Below are 16,359 nucleotides of genomic sequence, written 5' to 3' on the forward strand. Positions count from 1 at the left end.
ATTCCCAGTCCATCCCACTCCCTCCCCCTTTGCTATGTTGGGTTTTTAACCTGCTGAGCCGCAAAGGGAACTCCATGTTGTACTTTAAAAAAACAAACAAACAAACAAAAAAAAAACACATTTTGGCAACTAACCACAAATTGCTTTCCCAACGTATTCTAACAGCTACCAATTTAATGGGGATAGTTTTAAAGTTTGATGAGGAACTGAATATAAAATTGTCTAAGCTTCCTCTTGCTGTAAATTTCACATGAATGGACTGGCTTAAAATAGAATCCTGTTTTAGAGACTGTTTAGAAAGGAAGATTCTACTGTCATTGAGTGTGAAGGTTATTTCAGAAAATTCCTTCTCACATCAAAAATAATTGTAAATTGGAAACAACCCAAATGTCCATCGACAGATGATTGGATTTGGAAGATGTGGTATATATACACAATGGAATACTACTCAGCCATAAAAAAGAATGACATAATGCCATTTGCAGCAACATGGATGGAACTAGAGAATCTCCTACTGAGTGAAATGACCCAGAAAGACAAAGACAAATACCATATGATATCACTTATAACTGGAATCTAATATCCAGCACAAATGAACATCTCCTCAGAAAAGAAAATCATGGACTTGGAGAAGAGACTTGTGGCTGCCTGATGGGAGGGGGAGGGAGTGGGAGGGATCGGGAGCTTGGGCTTCTCAGACACAACTTAGAATAGATTTACAAGGAGATCCTGCTGAATAGCATTGAGAACTTTGTTTAGATACTCATGTTGCAACAGAACAAAGGGTGGGGGGAAAAATGTAATTGTAATGTATACATGTAAGGATAACCTGACCCCCTTGCTGTACAGTAGGAAAATAATTAAAAAATAATAATAATAATTGTAAAGCACATAGTTAGCTTTCAGTGTATAAGCGGTGGCTATGTGGGGATTGGTCTCTTCTCTTTTCAGCTTCTGGCTCCTTCCTGATAACTGTCCCTGAGAACGTTGCCAAAAGTACCTTTAAGACCAAGGTAGGGCCAACATAAAAATGCAAGGTTTCTGCAAGGATCTCTGAATCCCAGTTCCCCTTCCTTACCTCAGCGCTCCATCAACTGGCTCACAGCTCTTGTTCGTGCCTGCCATACACTAAGGTTGGTCCCAGAGCTGATTTAAGATTATAATAGCATGGAGTTCCCATGCAGCTCAGTGGATTAAGAATCCGACATCTCTGTGAGAATGTGGGTTTGCTCCCTGGCCCTGCTTAGTGGGTTAAGGATCCAGTGTTACCGCAAGCTGTGGTGTAGGTTGCAGATGCAGCTCAGATTTGATGCCATGGCTATGGCATAGGCTTCAGTGCAGCACTGATTCAAGCCCTAGCCTGGGAATTTACATATGCCGCAGGTATGGCCCCAAAAAGAAAAAAAAATTTTTTTTAATTATAATAGTGCACTCTTTTTCCGAACTTTCATTCAGTTCCTTTTTTTTTTTTTTTTTTTTTATTGGTCTTTTTGCCATTTCTAGGACTGCTCCCACGGCATATGGAGGTTTCCAGGCTAGGGGTCAAATCAGAGCTGTAGCCGCTGGCCTACGCCACAGCCACAGCAACACGGGATCCAAGCTGCATTTGCAATTTACACCACAGCTCACGGCAACACCGGATCCTTAATCCACTGAGCAAGGCCAGGGATCGAACCCTCAACCTCATGGTTCCTAGTCGGATTCGTGAACCACTAAGCCATGACGGGAACTCCCTTTTTTCTTTTTTCTTTTTTGCTATTATACACTAGTTTTCCACCCTGGCAGTAGAGCATGGTCATCAAAAGCACAGGTGCTAAACTCTACCCGAGTGTAAATCCCAGCTCCACCACTTAGTGTGGCTTTGTGACTTGCAGCAAATTACTTAATCCTCTAGTTCCTCCATTACCTCATTTGTAAAGCGGGGACCTACCTAATAGTACTCACTGTATGGGGCAGTTGTGAGAATTAAATGTTAATCTACGTGAGACATTTAGAAAGCTGTCTGCACTAAGGACTGTGTATTTGCTGTTAGTAATAGCTGCTTTCTTTGAAGTTCTATAGTAAGTGAATGGAAGCCTCCTCTCCACTGTTAATGCTTATTTTTCATCGGTCCTCAGGATGCTTTTTTTTTTTTTTTTTTTTTTTTTTTTTAAGGGCATATGGAAGTTCCCAGGATAGGGGTCAGATGGGAGCTGCAGCTGCCAGGCTACCCCACAGCCACAGCAATGCCAGGTCTTTACACCACTGAGTGAGGCCAGGGATGGAACCCAGGTACTCATGGATACCAGCTGGGTTCATTCCCGCTGAGTCACAGCAGGAACTCCCTCAGGACACTTTTTATTTTACCAGAGGAACTTCCACCCTGTAAGCCATTTTACACTTTAGCAAGTAATTAGCACTGTGTCAGCAGATCTTTGTTCTGGACTTGACTCAACCCCAGACTGAGCACATCACTTTGGGAAAGTAATTGAAACTATCTGAGCCTGAGTTTCTTCCTCTGTACAATGGGGATAATACCTGCTTTGCAGCGCTCACAAGACCATTATGAAGATCAGATTTTAAAATGGGGGGGGGGATGACAGAACACTGTCAACCAACTGTAATGGAAAAAATAAAAATCATTTAAAAAGAATGCGGGATAGGGCGGAGTTTTTGCTGTGGTACAGTAGGTTAAGAATCTGCAGTAGTCACTTCAGAGGCACAGGTTCAATCCCCAGCCATGCTCAGTGGGTTAAAGGATCCAGTGTTGCTATAGCTGTATCTTAGGTTGCAGCTGCCACTCAGATTTCAAACCCCGGCCTGGAAACTTTTCATATGCTTCCGGTTCGGCCAAAAAAAGGGAAAATGTGTGGGAAAATACCCTGACACTGTAAGCCCCTACCCAAGGAAGACACTGCTAACACAATTTCTGCTAAAACTACAAATAGGAAATAAAAGGGCAAGAAGTGGCTAGCGCATCCCCTCATGTCCAAGAGTATTGTGCCTGAAGGGTTATGTGCCAGCAAGGCTGAAGAATGGACCTGGGCCTCTGTCACTCTCAGTCTCAAATTGCCAATCTGCTATCCTCGACACAGAGCCTGTGGTCATAGCAGAAAAGGAAAGTGGAAAATTTCCCTCCTGCTAAACTTTCTTACCTGCGTACCTACCTCAAGACTGGAAACCTCTGGAGAGCCACTTGAACCCTGGCATGTGTTTTCCTGAGTCACCTTCTGCACAGAGAGGGCCTCCAAATACTGCTGATTCAAAACTAGGAAGGGCCATGTAACAAAGTATTAGTTATGAGGTCTAACCCCAGCCTCACCTAAGCTACTTACAGCAACATCATATTTCTTTTAAGCAATGCATATACATCAACTGTCCACAAAATCTGGCCCCATCCAGAAAACCAACCTGATAAAATATTGGGTATCAATTGAGATAATACACATGTAACCCTAAATAAAATGTTATTTTTAATGTGGAAGGATCTTAACTTTGCAGGCAAAGTCTGGTCTTCTTTCCTCAAAGAAAATTTATGGAATTTCCAAAAAGAGAATATACAAAGCCTAATGGATTCACACTAGATAGTGAGATGAGGAGATCTCATATATCGTATTAACGTCAAATGTACCAGCTCTCCAAACTCATCAGCCTTTTCTGTTGACAGTTTTCACAAGAGACTCTCAAACCCAAATATTTAGAATAAGAGGGGTCCTGCTATTTACTGGAGAACAACAACAACAACAAAAAACCCCAGTAACTTTTCCTCTCCTGTTGAAAAGCAGAAGGGTAGGGAGGAAAGGGCAGGGATAGTGGTTATTAGCACCATCTTAAAATTCTTTCATTTACTGACAAAGCCACAAAAGATACTTTATGAGAAAAAATAAAAGTTGAACAACTATACAGGTTTATACTTTTCCTATTAGTGTCCCAATAAAACATACATTCAGGCTCTTCAAAATAATGGATTCTACCATTTTTACACTGAGTATAAAAAACTAAAGACAGATTCGGGAGAAATTGCTTAAGGAATATGAGGTTTTATTTTGGAGTGACGGAACTGTTTGAGAACTAGATGTTTGTACAACACTGTAAATGTTATAAATTGTTTAAGTGGTTAATTTTTTTTTTTTTTTTGTCTTTTGTTGTTGTTGTTATTGTTGCTATTTCTTGGGCCACTCCCCGCGGCATATGGAGGTTCCCAGGCTAGGGGTTGAATCGGAGCTGTAGCCACCGGCCTACGCCAGAGCCACAGCAACGTGGGATCCAAGCTGCATCTGCAACCTACACCACAGCTCACGGCAATGCCGGATCGTTAATCCACTGAGCAAGGGCAGGGACCGAACCCGCAACTTCATGGTTCCTAGTCGGATTTGTTAACCACTGCGCCACGACGGGAACTCCTAAGTGGTTAATTTTATGTTATGTGAATGTCACCTCAAGTTTGTTTTTTTTTAAATTAAAAACCTAATTGGAGGAATTCCCATTGTGGCTCAGTGGTAACAAACCCAACTAGTATCCATGAGCACTTGGGTTCCATCTCTGGCCCTGCTCAGTGGGTTAGGATCTGGAGTAGCCTTGAGCTGTGGTGTAGGTTGCAGACGCAGCTTGGATCTAGTGTTGCTGTGGCTGTGGTGTAGGCCATCAGCTGCAGCTCTAATTCACCCCCTAGCTGGGGAACTTTCATTGCTGCAGATGCAGCCCTAAAAAACAAAAACTAAAACAAAACCTAATTGGAGTTCCCACTGTAGCACAGTAGGTTAAAAATCCAACTGCAACAGAGATCAGGTTGCTGCAGAGGTTTGGGTTCTATCCCCAGTCTGGCGCTGTGGATTAAAGGATCTGGCATTGCTGCTGCTGTGGCATAGGTTTCAATGGCTTAGATTCAATGCCTGGCCTGAGAACTTCCATAAGCCATGGGGGCAGCCATTAAAAAAAACCAACCTAACTGATGCATTTCTTTTCTCATTTACCCTTAAAATATATTACTTCAAAATATGAGCACTTTGTCTATTGATATGTATGTTCTTAACACAGGACATTCTACATAAAACTGATCTTTGAACTTTTTTTTTTTTTTTTTTTTGGCTGCACCCATGGCATGTGGAAGCTCCCAGGCCAGGGACTGACTGTACCACAGCAGGATCCTGAGCCACAGCAGTGACAACACTGGATCCTTGACCCACTAAGCCAACAGGGAACTCTCATAATATTTTTAAAGAATTATCAAAAACCACGCTTCACTTACTTGCATTTTCAGACTTGAGCATTTTAATTTCTTCTGTTTTCAATTTTAAAGTTTCCTTGAGGACTGCATTTTCACAGTTTAGCCTGGAAGAAAGTACCCTCCAAATAACTAAAACATTAACACTTTGTAGTTGAATATTTTTATCCCATGATTTCCTACTTCAGTCTACAATTTATGAATGTTACAAAATAAGAACAGTTTAATCAGAGCCATAGTAGTGGCAATGCTGGATCCTTAACCTAATGAGCCACCAGGGATCTCCTAAAATTTTATTTATTTATTATTATTATTATTATTTTATTTTTTATTTTTTGCTTTTTAGGACCACACCCGTGGCATATGGAGGTTCCCAGGCTAGAGGTCCAATCCGGAGCTACAGCTGCTTGCCTATGCCACAGCCACAGCAACACCAGATCCGAGCCGCACCTGTGACCTCCCCCACAGCTCACAGCAACGGCGGACCCTTAACTCACTGAGCGAGGCCAGGTATCAAACCCGCAATCTCATGGTTCCTAGTCAGATTCATTTCCGCTGCGCCATGATGGGAACTCCTCCAGAACTTACTCTTAACCCTTCTGTATACTTAGCTGAGAAAGAATTAGGACCAAAAATATGTCTAAGGCATCTATTTTGAACACTTGTTCTCTTTACTAAAATTTCAATAACCATTTGAACATCAACTCTATGCTTAGGCCAAAACTTGCAATAAAAGATATATAGGAAGTACAAACTTCCAGTAACAAAATAAATCTTGGGGGTGTAATATACAGCATGGAGATTATAGTTAACATTATTATTATTTTGCCTTTTTAGGGCCACGCCCATGGCACATGGAGGTTCCTAGGCTGGGGATGGAATTGGAGCTGTAGCTGTCGGCCAACACCACAGCCACAGCAACACGGGATCTGAGCTACATCTGTGACCTACACCACAGCTCACAGCAACGCCGTATCCTTAACTCACTGAGTGGGGCCAGGGATCGAATTCATGTCCTCATGGATACCAGTGGGTTAACCACTGTGCCACGATGGGAACTCCATAGTTAACAATTATTGTACACTATTTGAAAGTTGCTAAGAGAACAGATCTTAAAAGTTCTCATAAGGAAAAAACTGTAGCAATATATGGTGATGAATGTTAACTGGAATATTGTGTGATCATGATCATTTTGTAATATACACAAATATCAAGTCATTATACTGAACACCTGAAACTAATACAATACTGTATGTCAATTACACCTCCATTTTAACAAAAGATACACAGGGGGCTTTATCTATTGAATAAAAGCTAGAATTTCACTTACAAGAGTTCTTAAAGTGCTCAAAATCAGAGGCTTAAAATTTTTTTGGAATTAAAAATAGTAGCCAGAGCATTGGGTCTAATTTGTAACTTTAAATTAAATACCCAAGAGGCTATTTTGTGATATTTGTGGGGAATGTTAAATGCTGTGCTCAGGATGGGCCTCAGATTATTAAAACAGTGGTCATACAGTTAGTTTCTCAAGTAAAATTGAAATATTCTCGTTATCAGACACAATTGAGAACAGATTTACAAGGAGATCCTGCTGAGTAGCATTGAGAACTATGTCTAGATACTCATGTTGCAACAGAACAAAGGGTGGGGGAAAAAAATGTATACATGTAAGGATAACTTGATCCCCTTGCTGTACAGTGGGAAAATAAAAGAAAAAAAGAAAGGAAAAAAAAAAAAAAAGAAATGTTCTAATCACAAGAAAAGCAATTCTGTAACCATGTATGGTGATGGGTGTGGACTGGACTTAATTGTGGTGACCATTTTGCAGTACATACAAGTGTTGAGTCATTGTGTTATACACCAGACTAATGTAATGCTAATGTCAACTGTACCTAAAAAATACAAATATAAATCTAAGGCATCCCTTTTCCATGAATTGCCTGAAAAATAAATAAAATGTGAAAACAGTTTCTCAAGCAGTGTCTAAAGTACCTTTGTTAGAGTAACCTCTTCCTAAGACTCTAGGAAGTCTTAGTGATTTTCAGACTAAATTATGAATAACTACAGTCATGAAGACAATTCAGATGCTCACAGACATTTTACTAGGTGCATGAAAACTAATTTATAAATATAATTTTAAAAACAGCCTACTCAGGGAGTTCCCGTCGTGGCGCAGTGGTTAACGAATCCGACTAGGAACCATGAGGTTGCGGGTTCGGTCCCTGCGCTTGCTCGGTGGGTTAACGATCCGGCGTTGCCGTGAGCTTCGGTGTAGGTTGCAGACACGGCTCAGATCCCAGGTTGCTGTAGCTCTGGTGTAGGCCGGCAGCTACAGCTCCGATTAGACCCCTAGCCTGGGAACCTCCATATGCCACAGGAGTGGCCTTAGAAAAGGCAAAAAGACAAAACAAAAAACAACATCCTAATCAGTTTGGGAGTTTCCCTTGTGGCAGAGTGGGAATGAACCCAACAATACTAATCCATGAGGATGCAGGTTCGACCCCTGGTCTCGATCAGTGGGTTAAAGGACCTGGAGTTGCCTCAAGCTGTCATGTAGGTCTCAGATGCAGCTCAGATCCCGTGTTGCTCTGGCCGTGGTGTAGGCCGGCAGCTGTAGCTCCAATTCGACCCCTAGCCTGGGAACTTCATATGCTGTGGGCGCAGCTCTAAAAAGCAAATAAGTAAATGGAATAAAAACAATCTACTCAGTCAAACGAATTAATTTTGCCATCTGGTTAACTATTTTTATGCAGACCTCACAATTAAAGCATCCTTTGATAGCTCTGCCTAGTCTAGTCGAAGAGCATCTTAAGAGGTAAGCTCTTGAAACAAAATTTTCTGGATTCTGTGCAGCCAAAACAAAATACAAAACAGTCAAACTAGGTAAACAACCTTGTCCCACTGGCAAAAACTAAAACATCTGACATATTCTCTTGCTTAGGCTACAGAAACCAGCCCTCTCATGCATTACTGGTAGGACTGCAAACTGGTACAAGTCTTATATGGTGGAATTTGGCAACATCAAATAAATCTACATGTGCATTTACCCTTTTTTTTGGCCACATGTGCAGCATTGTGGGCCAAGGATCAAACTCAGGCTTCAGCAATGACCCGAGCCACAGCCTGACAGCACTGGGTCCTAGTGGAACTCCTTCAATTACATTTTAAAGAGTTCCAAAGAAAAATTATGTAATGGCGTTCCCATCGTGGCTCAGCGATTAATAAACCCAACTAGCATCCATGAGGATGCGGGTTCGATCCCTGGCCTCGCTCAGTGGGTTAAGGATCCGGTGTTGCCATGAGCTGTGGTGTAGGTCACAGATACGGCTCGGATCCCGAGTTGCTGTGGCCCTGGCATAGGCTGGCGGCTACAGCTCCGATTGGACCCCTAGCCAGGGAACCTCCATATGCTGTGGGTGCGGCCCTAAAAAGACAACAAAAGAAAAAGTATGTAATAATAACATACAAACCTGTCATATTTTTGGATCCAAGATTCCTCTATATTTTTAAATCTATTCTGATCAAATTCTATTTCCCACTGCAAGGCATTTATTTCCTATAGAAAGAAAATAGCACTTCCATGGAAAATTACTGTAAATAAATCATTTCAGGACATATGAATAGCTGAAATAAATCATTTAATCATTTCACATAAATAGGTGCAAAAGAAAAAAAAACTATTGCTCTAAAAGAGTCTTTGATATTTGTAAACACATGTAACATGCCTCTCTAGTACTCAAAAAGGCTTTGCTGAAGCTTACCTATAATAGGAAAAAATTTAAAGCTTCAAAATTTGCTGGCATGAACCTATATTTCTCATCACCCTCAATTCATGCAGGCCTCAAAATACACTCCTGGAAAATCTAAGCCCAGGACATTCCCATCAAGGGAGGGTAAACAGGCGCAGAATGAGACCAGGGTGAAAATGAGATGTCAGAAAGAGGCAGGCTCTGCTGGGCAAGCAGAGGAAAAAAAATAGGAAAAGAAGAAAAATAGGAGGTGTCGATTTGGCAAGCTTTGCCGATGTGACAATCTGTTTTGGATTATGAGCTCCAAAAGGGAGGGGACTGTGTAGCATTGAAGCACGTCTAACAGAGGGTAGGCACAAATGACGTATCTGTTGGCGTGGTGATTTTTAAGGGAATTCTACTTGAAAACTTACTGGATCAAACAAGTCCACACTAAAAATGGCAAATACCTTCTCCAAAGATTTCTTTTGTTCCACAGTTTTTTGAAGCACTGCCTGGGTATGACTTGTGGCTTTGTCAAATATTGCCTAAGAAAAAGAAAGAGCATGTCAATATAAGTTAAATTTCTTTTCTTTCTTTTTTTTTTTCTTTTTTTCTTTTTTTTGCTTTTTTTTGTTTTTAGGGCTGCACCCACGGCAAATGGAAGTTCTCAAGCTAGCGGTTGAATCAGAGCTGGGAGCTGCAGCTTCAGCTGAATCGGAACTCCAGTATAAGTTACATTTCTTTTTTTTTTTTTTTTTGTCTTTTTGCTATTTCTTTGGGCCACTCCCACGGCATATGGAGGTTCCCAGGCTAGGGGTTGAATCGGAGCTGTAGCCACCGGCCTACGCCAGAGCCACAGCAACACGGGATCCGAGCCACGTCTGCAACCTACACCACAGCTCACAGCAACGCCGGATCGTCAACCCACTGAGCAAGGGCAGGGACCGAACCCGCAACTTCATGGTTCCTAGTCGGATTCGTTAACCACTGCGCCACGACGGGAACTCCTAAGTCACACTTCTAATTCACTCCCACATACAAGGTGAGGTTCACGTTTGTGTGTGTGTGTGTCCTTCTTAGGATTGCACCTGTGGCATATGAAAGTTCCCAGGCTAGGGGTCAAATCACAGCTGCAGCTGCTGGCCTACACCACAGCAACACAGAATCCAAGCTGCATCTGCAACCTACTCCACAATCACACACAGCAGTGTATCCTTAATCCGCTGAGCAAGGCCAGGGATGGAACCCACATCCTCATGGGTACTAGTCGGACTGGTAACCTGCTGAGCCACAATAGGAACTCCCACACGTTTACTTTAAGACAATAGAAAATTACCTTGGGATGAGAATTTCCACAGAGATTGACTTTTGTAGAGAGTTTGACAGCTCAAATGTCAGAAGATTTTTGGTTTGGTTCTTGCCCAATGCATGTGCAAATGAATGAATGGATTTCTCACACAAAGATTTATACAGGAATGTTCACAGCAGTTATTATTCATAATAGGCAAGAAATAAAAACAACCTAAAGGCCTATCAACTGGTAAATGGATAAACAAAATGTAGTATATTTATACAATTGAATATTATTTGGTAAAAAAAAAAAAAGGAAGAAAGCACTGGAATTCGGGTTAAGGATCTGGTGCTGTCCCTGTGGCAGCACAGGTTTGATCCCCAGCCCAGCAGCGTGGGTTAAAGATCCCACATGGCTGTAGCTGTGGCTCAAATTTGATCCCTGACCCAGGAACTTCCCCATGCGTTGGGAGTGGCCAAAAAATAAAAAAAATAAAAAATAAGAAGAAGAAGAAGAAAGCAATCATACATGCTACAGCATGCATGAACCTCAAAAGCATGCTAACTAAAAGAATCCAGAGGCTGAAGAATCTAGACACATAGTGCATGCTTCTACTTATGAAATAGAAAAGGCAAATATATAAAACAGGAAGTAGATTAGTGGTTGTTGGGATTGAGGACGGGAATGGAAATAACTGCAAACGGGTAACAAGTTCCTTTTGGGGGGCGATGGAAAGGTTCTAAATTAGATTGTGGTGATGGTTATGCAACTCTAAGTTTAGTAAAAATAAACTGTATGCCTTAAATGATTAAAATTCAGAACATGGGAGTTCCTGTTGTGGCTCAGTGGTTAACGATCCGACTAGGAACCATGAGGTTGCGGGTCCGGTCCCTGCCCTTGCTCAGTGGGTTAAGGATCCGGCGTTGCTGTGAGCTGTGGTGTAGGTCACAGATGTGGCTCGGATCCCAAGTTGCTGTGGCTCTGGCGTAGGCCGGTGGCTACAGCTCCGATTCGACCCCTAGCCTGGGAACCTCCATATGCCACGGGAGCAGCCCTAGAAATGGCAAAAAGACAAAAAATAAATAAATAAATAAATAAAATAAAATTCAGGACATGTAAGTTATACCTTAATAAAACTGTTTTAAATATCTAAAGCTCAAGAGTTCCCATCATGGCTCAGTGGTTAACGAACCTGACTAGCATCCATGAGGACACAGGTTTGATCCCTGGCCTCACTCAGTGGGTTAAGGATTCAGCACTGCTGTGAGCTGTGGTGTAGGTTGCAGATGTGGCTCAGATCCTGCATTGCTGTGGTTGTGATATAGGCTGGCAGCTACAGTTCCGATTTGACCCCTAACCTGGGAACCTCCATATGCTGCCAGTGTGGCCCTAAAAAGACAAAAATAAAAATAAAAATCTATAACTCAGGAGTTCACATCGTGGCTCAGTGTAATGAACCCAACTAGTATCTGTGAGGCTGTGGGTTTCATCCCTGGCCTTGCTCAGTGGGTTACAGATCTGGCATTGCCACGAGCTGTGGTATATAAGCTTGCAGATGCAGCTCCGATCTGACCCCTAGCCTAGGGATCCTCCATATACCACAGGCGTGACCCCTTAAAAAAAAAAGGACAGGAGAAAAAAACTATATAAGCACTAATGATTTTGTATTAAAAGCTAAGCCATATTATTTGTCACTGGAATGTGTACCTGAAGAAAGTTTAAAAATAACTTCTTACCATGCTCTGAAGAATTTTCAATGCTGCTTCTTTACCTTCAAGTTGTCTCTGAGATGCCTCAAGTTCAGTTTTCAAATTTTCTACCTCCTGAGGAGAAAAAAGACAATTAAGCCTTCCTATCTGCAAGATCTGTAACCCAAAATGATCAATTTAGACAGTTTCTTTCTTTCTTTCTTTCTTGTCCTTTGTCTTTTCAGGGCCGCACACGCTGCCACAGCATATGGAGGCTCCCAGGCTAGGGGTCTAATCAGAGCTACTGCCGCTGGCCTACGCCAGAGCCACACCACATCTGAGCTGCATCTGCGACCTCCACCACAGCTCCCGGCAATGCTGGATCCTTAACCCACTGAGCGAGGCCAGGGATCAAACCCACAACCTCATGGTTCCTAGCTGATTCGTTTCTGCTGCGCCACAACAGGAAGTCCCAATTTAGACAGCTGACATTTAAGCTCAACATTCACTTTGACTCAAAGGGCTCTGATCGTACAGATGAAACTGGAAATTCCTCCAGGCTTTCTAAGTAGACCAGAGACCCTCACTGTCAGGTGCCAGTTATGACCAAAAGCCCCAATCTTCTGCTGTCATTCATCTAGGCCACACAGTTAATAATTTGGAGAACATTCTTGAGACCTCGTAAAATAAACACATGATCACCCACACAGATACCGTAGCCATTGTGGGTTGAACTGTGTCTCTCACCAAAAGAAATGCTCAAGTCTGGACCCCTGGGACGCTGAATGTGACCTTATTCGGAAAGAGGGCCTTTGCAGATGTAGTCAAGGTCATACTAGATTAGGGTAGGCCTCAGTCCTGTGACTGGTGTTCTTCTTCTTCTTTTTTTTCTTTTTGCCATTTTTTGAGCCGCTCCCACGGCATATGGAGGTTCCCAGGCTAGGATTCCAATTGGAGCTGTAGCCCCCGGCCTATGCCAGAGCCACAGCAACACGGGATCCGAGCCATGTCTGTGACCTACACCGCAGCTCACGGCAACGCCTGATTCTTAACCCACTGAGCAAGGCCAGGGATCAAACCCACAACCTCATGGTTCCTAGTCGGATTTGTTAACCACTGAGCCACGATGGGAACTCCTGGTGTCCTTCTAAGACGAGGGAACTCTGGACACCACCACACAGGGGAGAGAAGGCCCTGTGATGGTGAAGGCAGGGACTGGAGGGACACAGATACAAGCCAAGGCCTGTCAGGGGCAGCCACCAAAAGCTAGAAAGAGGCAAAAGATTCTCCTCTAGACCCATCAGAAGGAACGAACCTGCCTTCCCCACCCCCTACACACCTGGATTTCAGACCTCTAGCCTCCAGAACTGAGAGGGAATCAGTTCAGTCTGAGGTTTTAAGGCACCAGTTTGTCAGGGTATCCCTAGGACACTAAGAGAGTCACTTTCACCGGAAGAGTCACACATGCACACTCAGAGGAGCTTCCCGTCCCTGGAAAGGACCGGCTCCCTCCCAGAGACCCCTACTCTCAGCCAGAGGGATGGCCTCCTCAGACCACATGGGGTACTTTCTGGTCCTCTGGTCCTCAGACTTTAAGGAGTTACATTATGAGGTTAAGGAGTTCCCGTTGTGGCTCAGTGGTAATGAATCTGACTAGTATCCATGAGAATGTAGGTCTGATCCCTGGCTTCACTCAGCGAGTTAAGGATCCGCCATTGCTGTGAGCTGGGGTGTAGGTTGGCAACTGCAGCCCCATTTGACTCCTAGTCTGGGAGCTTCCATATGCTGCAGGTTTGGCCCTAAAAAGAGAGAAAAAAAATTGTCAGGTTATTTCAAGCCACACAGACAGAGAAGATAGATGCAAGGGAGTGCTCACTCTTTTCTCCAGGAGGAGATTAGAGAAGTTCAGTGGAAAGGAGAAGGGGAGAGTATGTTTACACAAATAGTCTTCTTGAGAGAAGAGGAGGCCAAGACACAGAGGAGGCCAGCTGGAAGCTATGAGCTTGATACTGTGGCTCATGGAGAACATCTGGAAAGTCAATATTTGCCTCCCATGCCATGTTAATACTAATTTTTTTTTTTTTTAACCCCACAGCATGTGGAGGTTCCCAGGCTAGGGGTTGAATAGGAGCTGCAGCTGCCAGCTATGCCACAGTCACAGCAATGCAGGATCCGAGCTGCATTTGCAACCTACACCACAGCTCACAGCAGCGCCGGATCCTTACCCACTGAGCGAGGCCAAGGATCGAACCCACCACCTCATGGTTCCTAGTCAGGTTCGTTAACCACTGTGCCACAAGGGGAACTCCATGTTAGTACTTCTTAAACGAAACTTATCAGTGGACTTTGTTCCTATGAGAATTTGTGTATTAGCCAGAGTACCTACCTCTAAAGCGTCATGAAGATGTTGCCTTAATTCCACATTTGACAACTCTGAATTCAAATCTATTAGGGAGGGGAAAAAAAAAACAGGTATTTTCTTTAACTAGTTAAATATAGGACATTTGTCTGACAAAAACATCAAATACAGGCTTTCCCTAAATTGAAAAGAAAAAATAACTGTAATAAACCAAATGATGATAAAATAGCCTAAAATATTCCAAGAATGAAAAGACAAACTTTTGAATCAAAAGACTCTTTTAAAAAAGGACTAAAAAAAAAATGCTATTAGTGAATTGGTTAATTTACACACCCAAACACAATATAAAAAAACATGAATGCTGGTAGTGAAACAAACTCTGGTGTTTGGTTTAAGCTTGTGATCAGCATCATGATACGAATATCTAAGAAATAACCTGAATTTAATTTCTTTCCAAGGAGAATTGCTAGAAGTCTCCTGTAACTTCAGTTATTCTTTCTTTAATGTGATCAATTGGGATATTAAACTGGGCTTCCCAGGAACTTCATTTTCATTGCAGTCTCACTGGCAATAGAAAAACATTAAAATGGTAAATGACAGCAAGAGGGTAAGTAAAAAGAGGCAAAGCGATTTTAGAATACTTTCAGGGACCTTGAAACGTTCTCACACCGATTTTGTCTTTGCTCTTCTGAACTTCCATCAACCTGACAGTATCCAAGGGCAAACCTAAGCCACATCTTCACTCTGATGGTTCAGAGTTCCAAGGAGGGACAAAAGTGACACTGGTGTTGACCATGCTAAGTTCTATTCTATTCATACTTGTGGGAAGCAAAATAATGGCCCCCAAAATATCCACCTCTTCATCCCAGAACTTCTGAATAAACAGCAAAAGGGACTTAGCCGGTGTAATTAAATTAGATACCAGGAGACAGAGAGTTATTCTTTTTTTTTTTTTTTTTTTTTTTTTTTTTTTTTTTTTTGTCTTTTTTTGCCTTTTCTAGGGCCACTCCTGCGGCATGTGGAGATTTTCAGGCTAGGGATCTAATCAGAGCTGTAGCCACCAGCCTACACCAGAGCCACAGCAATGCAGGATCCGAGCTGCGTCTGCAACCTACACCACAGCTCAGGGCAATGCCAGATCCTCAACCCACTGAGCAAGGCCAGGGATCCAACCTGCAACCTCATGGTTCCTAGTCGGATTCATTAACCACTGAGCCATGACGGGAACTCCATGACTGATCTTTTTACAGCCACACCTGTGGCATAAGGAAGTTCCTAGGCTAGGGGTCCAGTTGGAGCTACAGCTGCCGGCCATGGCCACAGCCACAGCCACCACCACACCAGATCCGGATCCAAGCCACATTAGCCACCTACACTGCAGCTTGCAGCAACACTGTATCCTTAACCCACAAGTGAGGCCAGATATGGAACCCGCATCCCCACAGACACTATGTTGGGTTCTTAACTGGCTGAGCGACAATGGGAATTCCTTATGTTGTTTTAAACCATTAAATTTCTGGCAATTTGGGAATTACCCATTAGCAAGAAGAAACTAATACAATTTTTTACCTAGGATCAAGTCAACTTTGATAAAAAGACAAAAGTCCATAACCCAACAAAATAGGAGCTCATACCATTACTGTTACATCTTGTTTCTATCCCAGTGGTTTCCTATGTTTTTGTAAAGGCATATAGCGTAACACCTCAGTTTTCAACATCTTGCTTGCAAGACAGTATCCATCCTCTAATGCATGATAAGGACTTGGAAGAAAAATATATTGATAATCCCATCCTACTTTCTTTCTTTCATTTTTTTTTTCTTTTTTTGGTCTTTTTGCTATTTCTTGGGCCGCTCCCGCGGCATATGGAGGTTCCCAGGCTAGGGGTTGAATTGGAGCTGTAGCCACTAGCCTACGCCAGAGCCACAGCAACTCAGGATCCGAGCCACGTCTGCGACCTACACCACAGCTCACGGCAACAATGGATCCTTAACCCACTAAGCAAGGCCAGGGATCGAACCCGCAACCTCCTGGTTCCCAGTCAGATTCATTAACCACTGAGCCATAATGGGAACTCCTCATCCTACT

The 16,359-nt window shown here is 42.8% G+C and overlaps 1 protein-coding gene across 8 annotated transcripts in view; it reads right to left on the reverse strand.

Moving 5' to 3' along the window:
- Nucleotides 1–16,359, reverse strand: part of CCDC125 (coiled-coil domain containing 125) — a 36,510-nt gene that overhangs the window by 6,397 nt on the left and 13,754 nt on the right. For 5 of the 8 annotated variants that reach the window (XM_013984842.2, XM_013984840.2, XM_005672514.3 and 2 more), the window contains exons 3-8: nt 14,300–14,358; nt 11,962–12,048; nt 9,402–9,479; nt 8,674–8,759; nt 5,228–5,310; nt 3,135–3,247 (exon numbers count right to left, since the gene is read on the reverse strand). In XM_013984842.2, coding sequence (XP_013840296.1) covers nt 3,135–3,247; nt 5,228–5,310; nt 8,674–8,759; nt 9,402–9,479; nt 11,962–12,048; nt 14,300–14,358 — 506 coding nt within the window. The remainder of the gene's footprint in view (nt 1–3,134; nt 3,248–5,227; nt 5,311–8,673; nt 8,760–9,401; nt 9,480–11,961; nt 12,049–14,299; nt 14,359–16,359) is intronic. The other 3 variants (XM_005672516.3, XM_005672515.3, XM_021076890.1) reach the window with 1 other exon arrangement.

Source organism: Sus scrofa, chromosome 16 (assembly GCF_000003025.6).
Source record: "Sus scrofa isolate TJ Tabasco breed Duroc chromosome 16, Sscrofa11.1, whole genome shotgun sequence".
NCBI lineage: Eukaryota > Metazoa > Chordata > Mammalia > Artiodactyla > Suidae > Sus > Sus scrofa.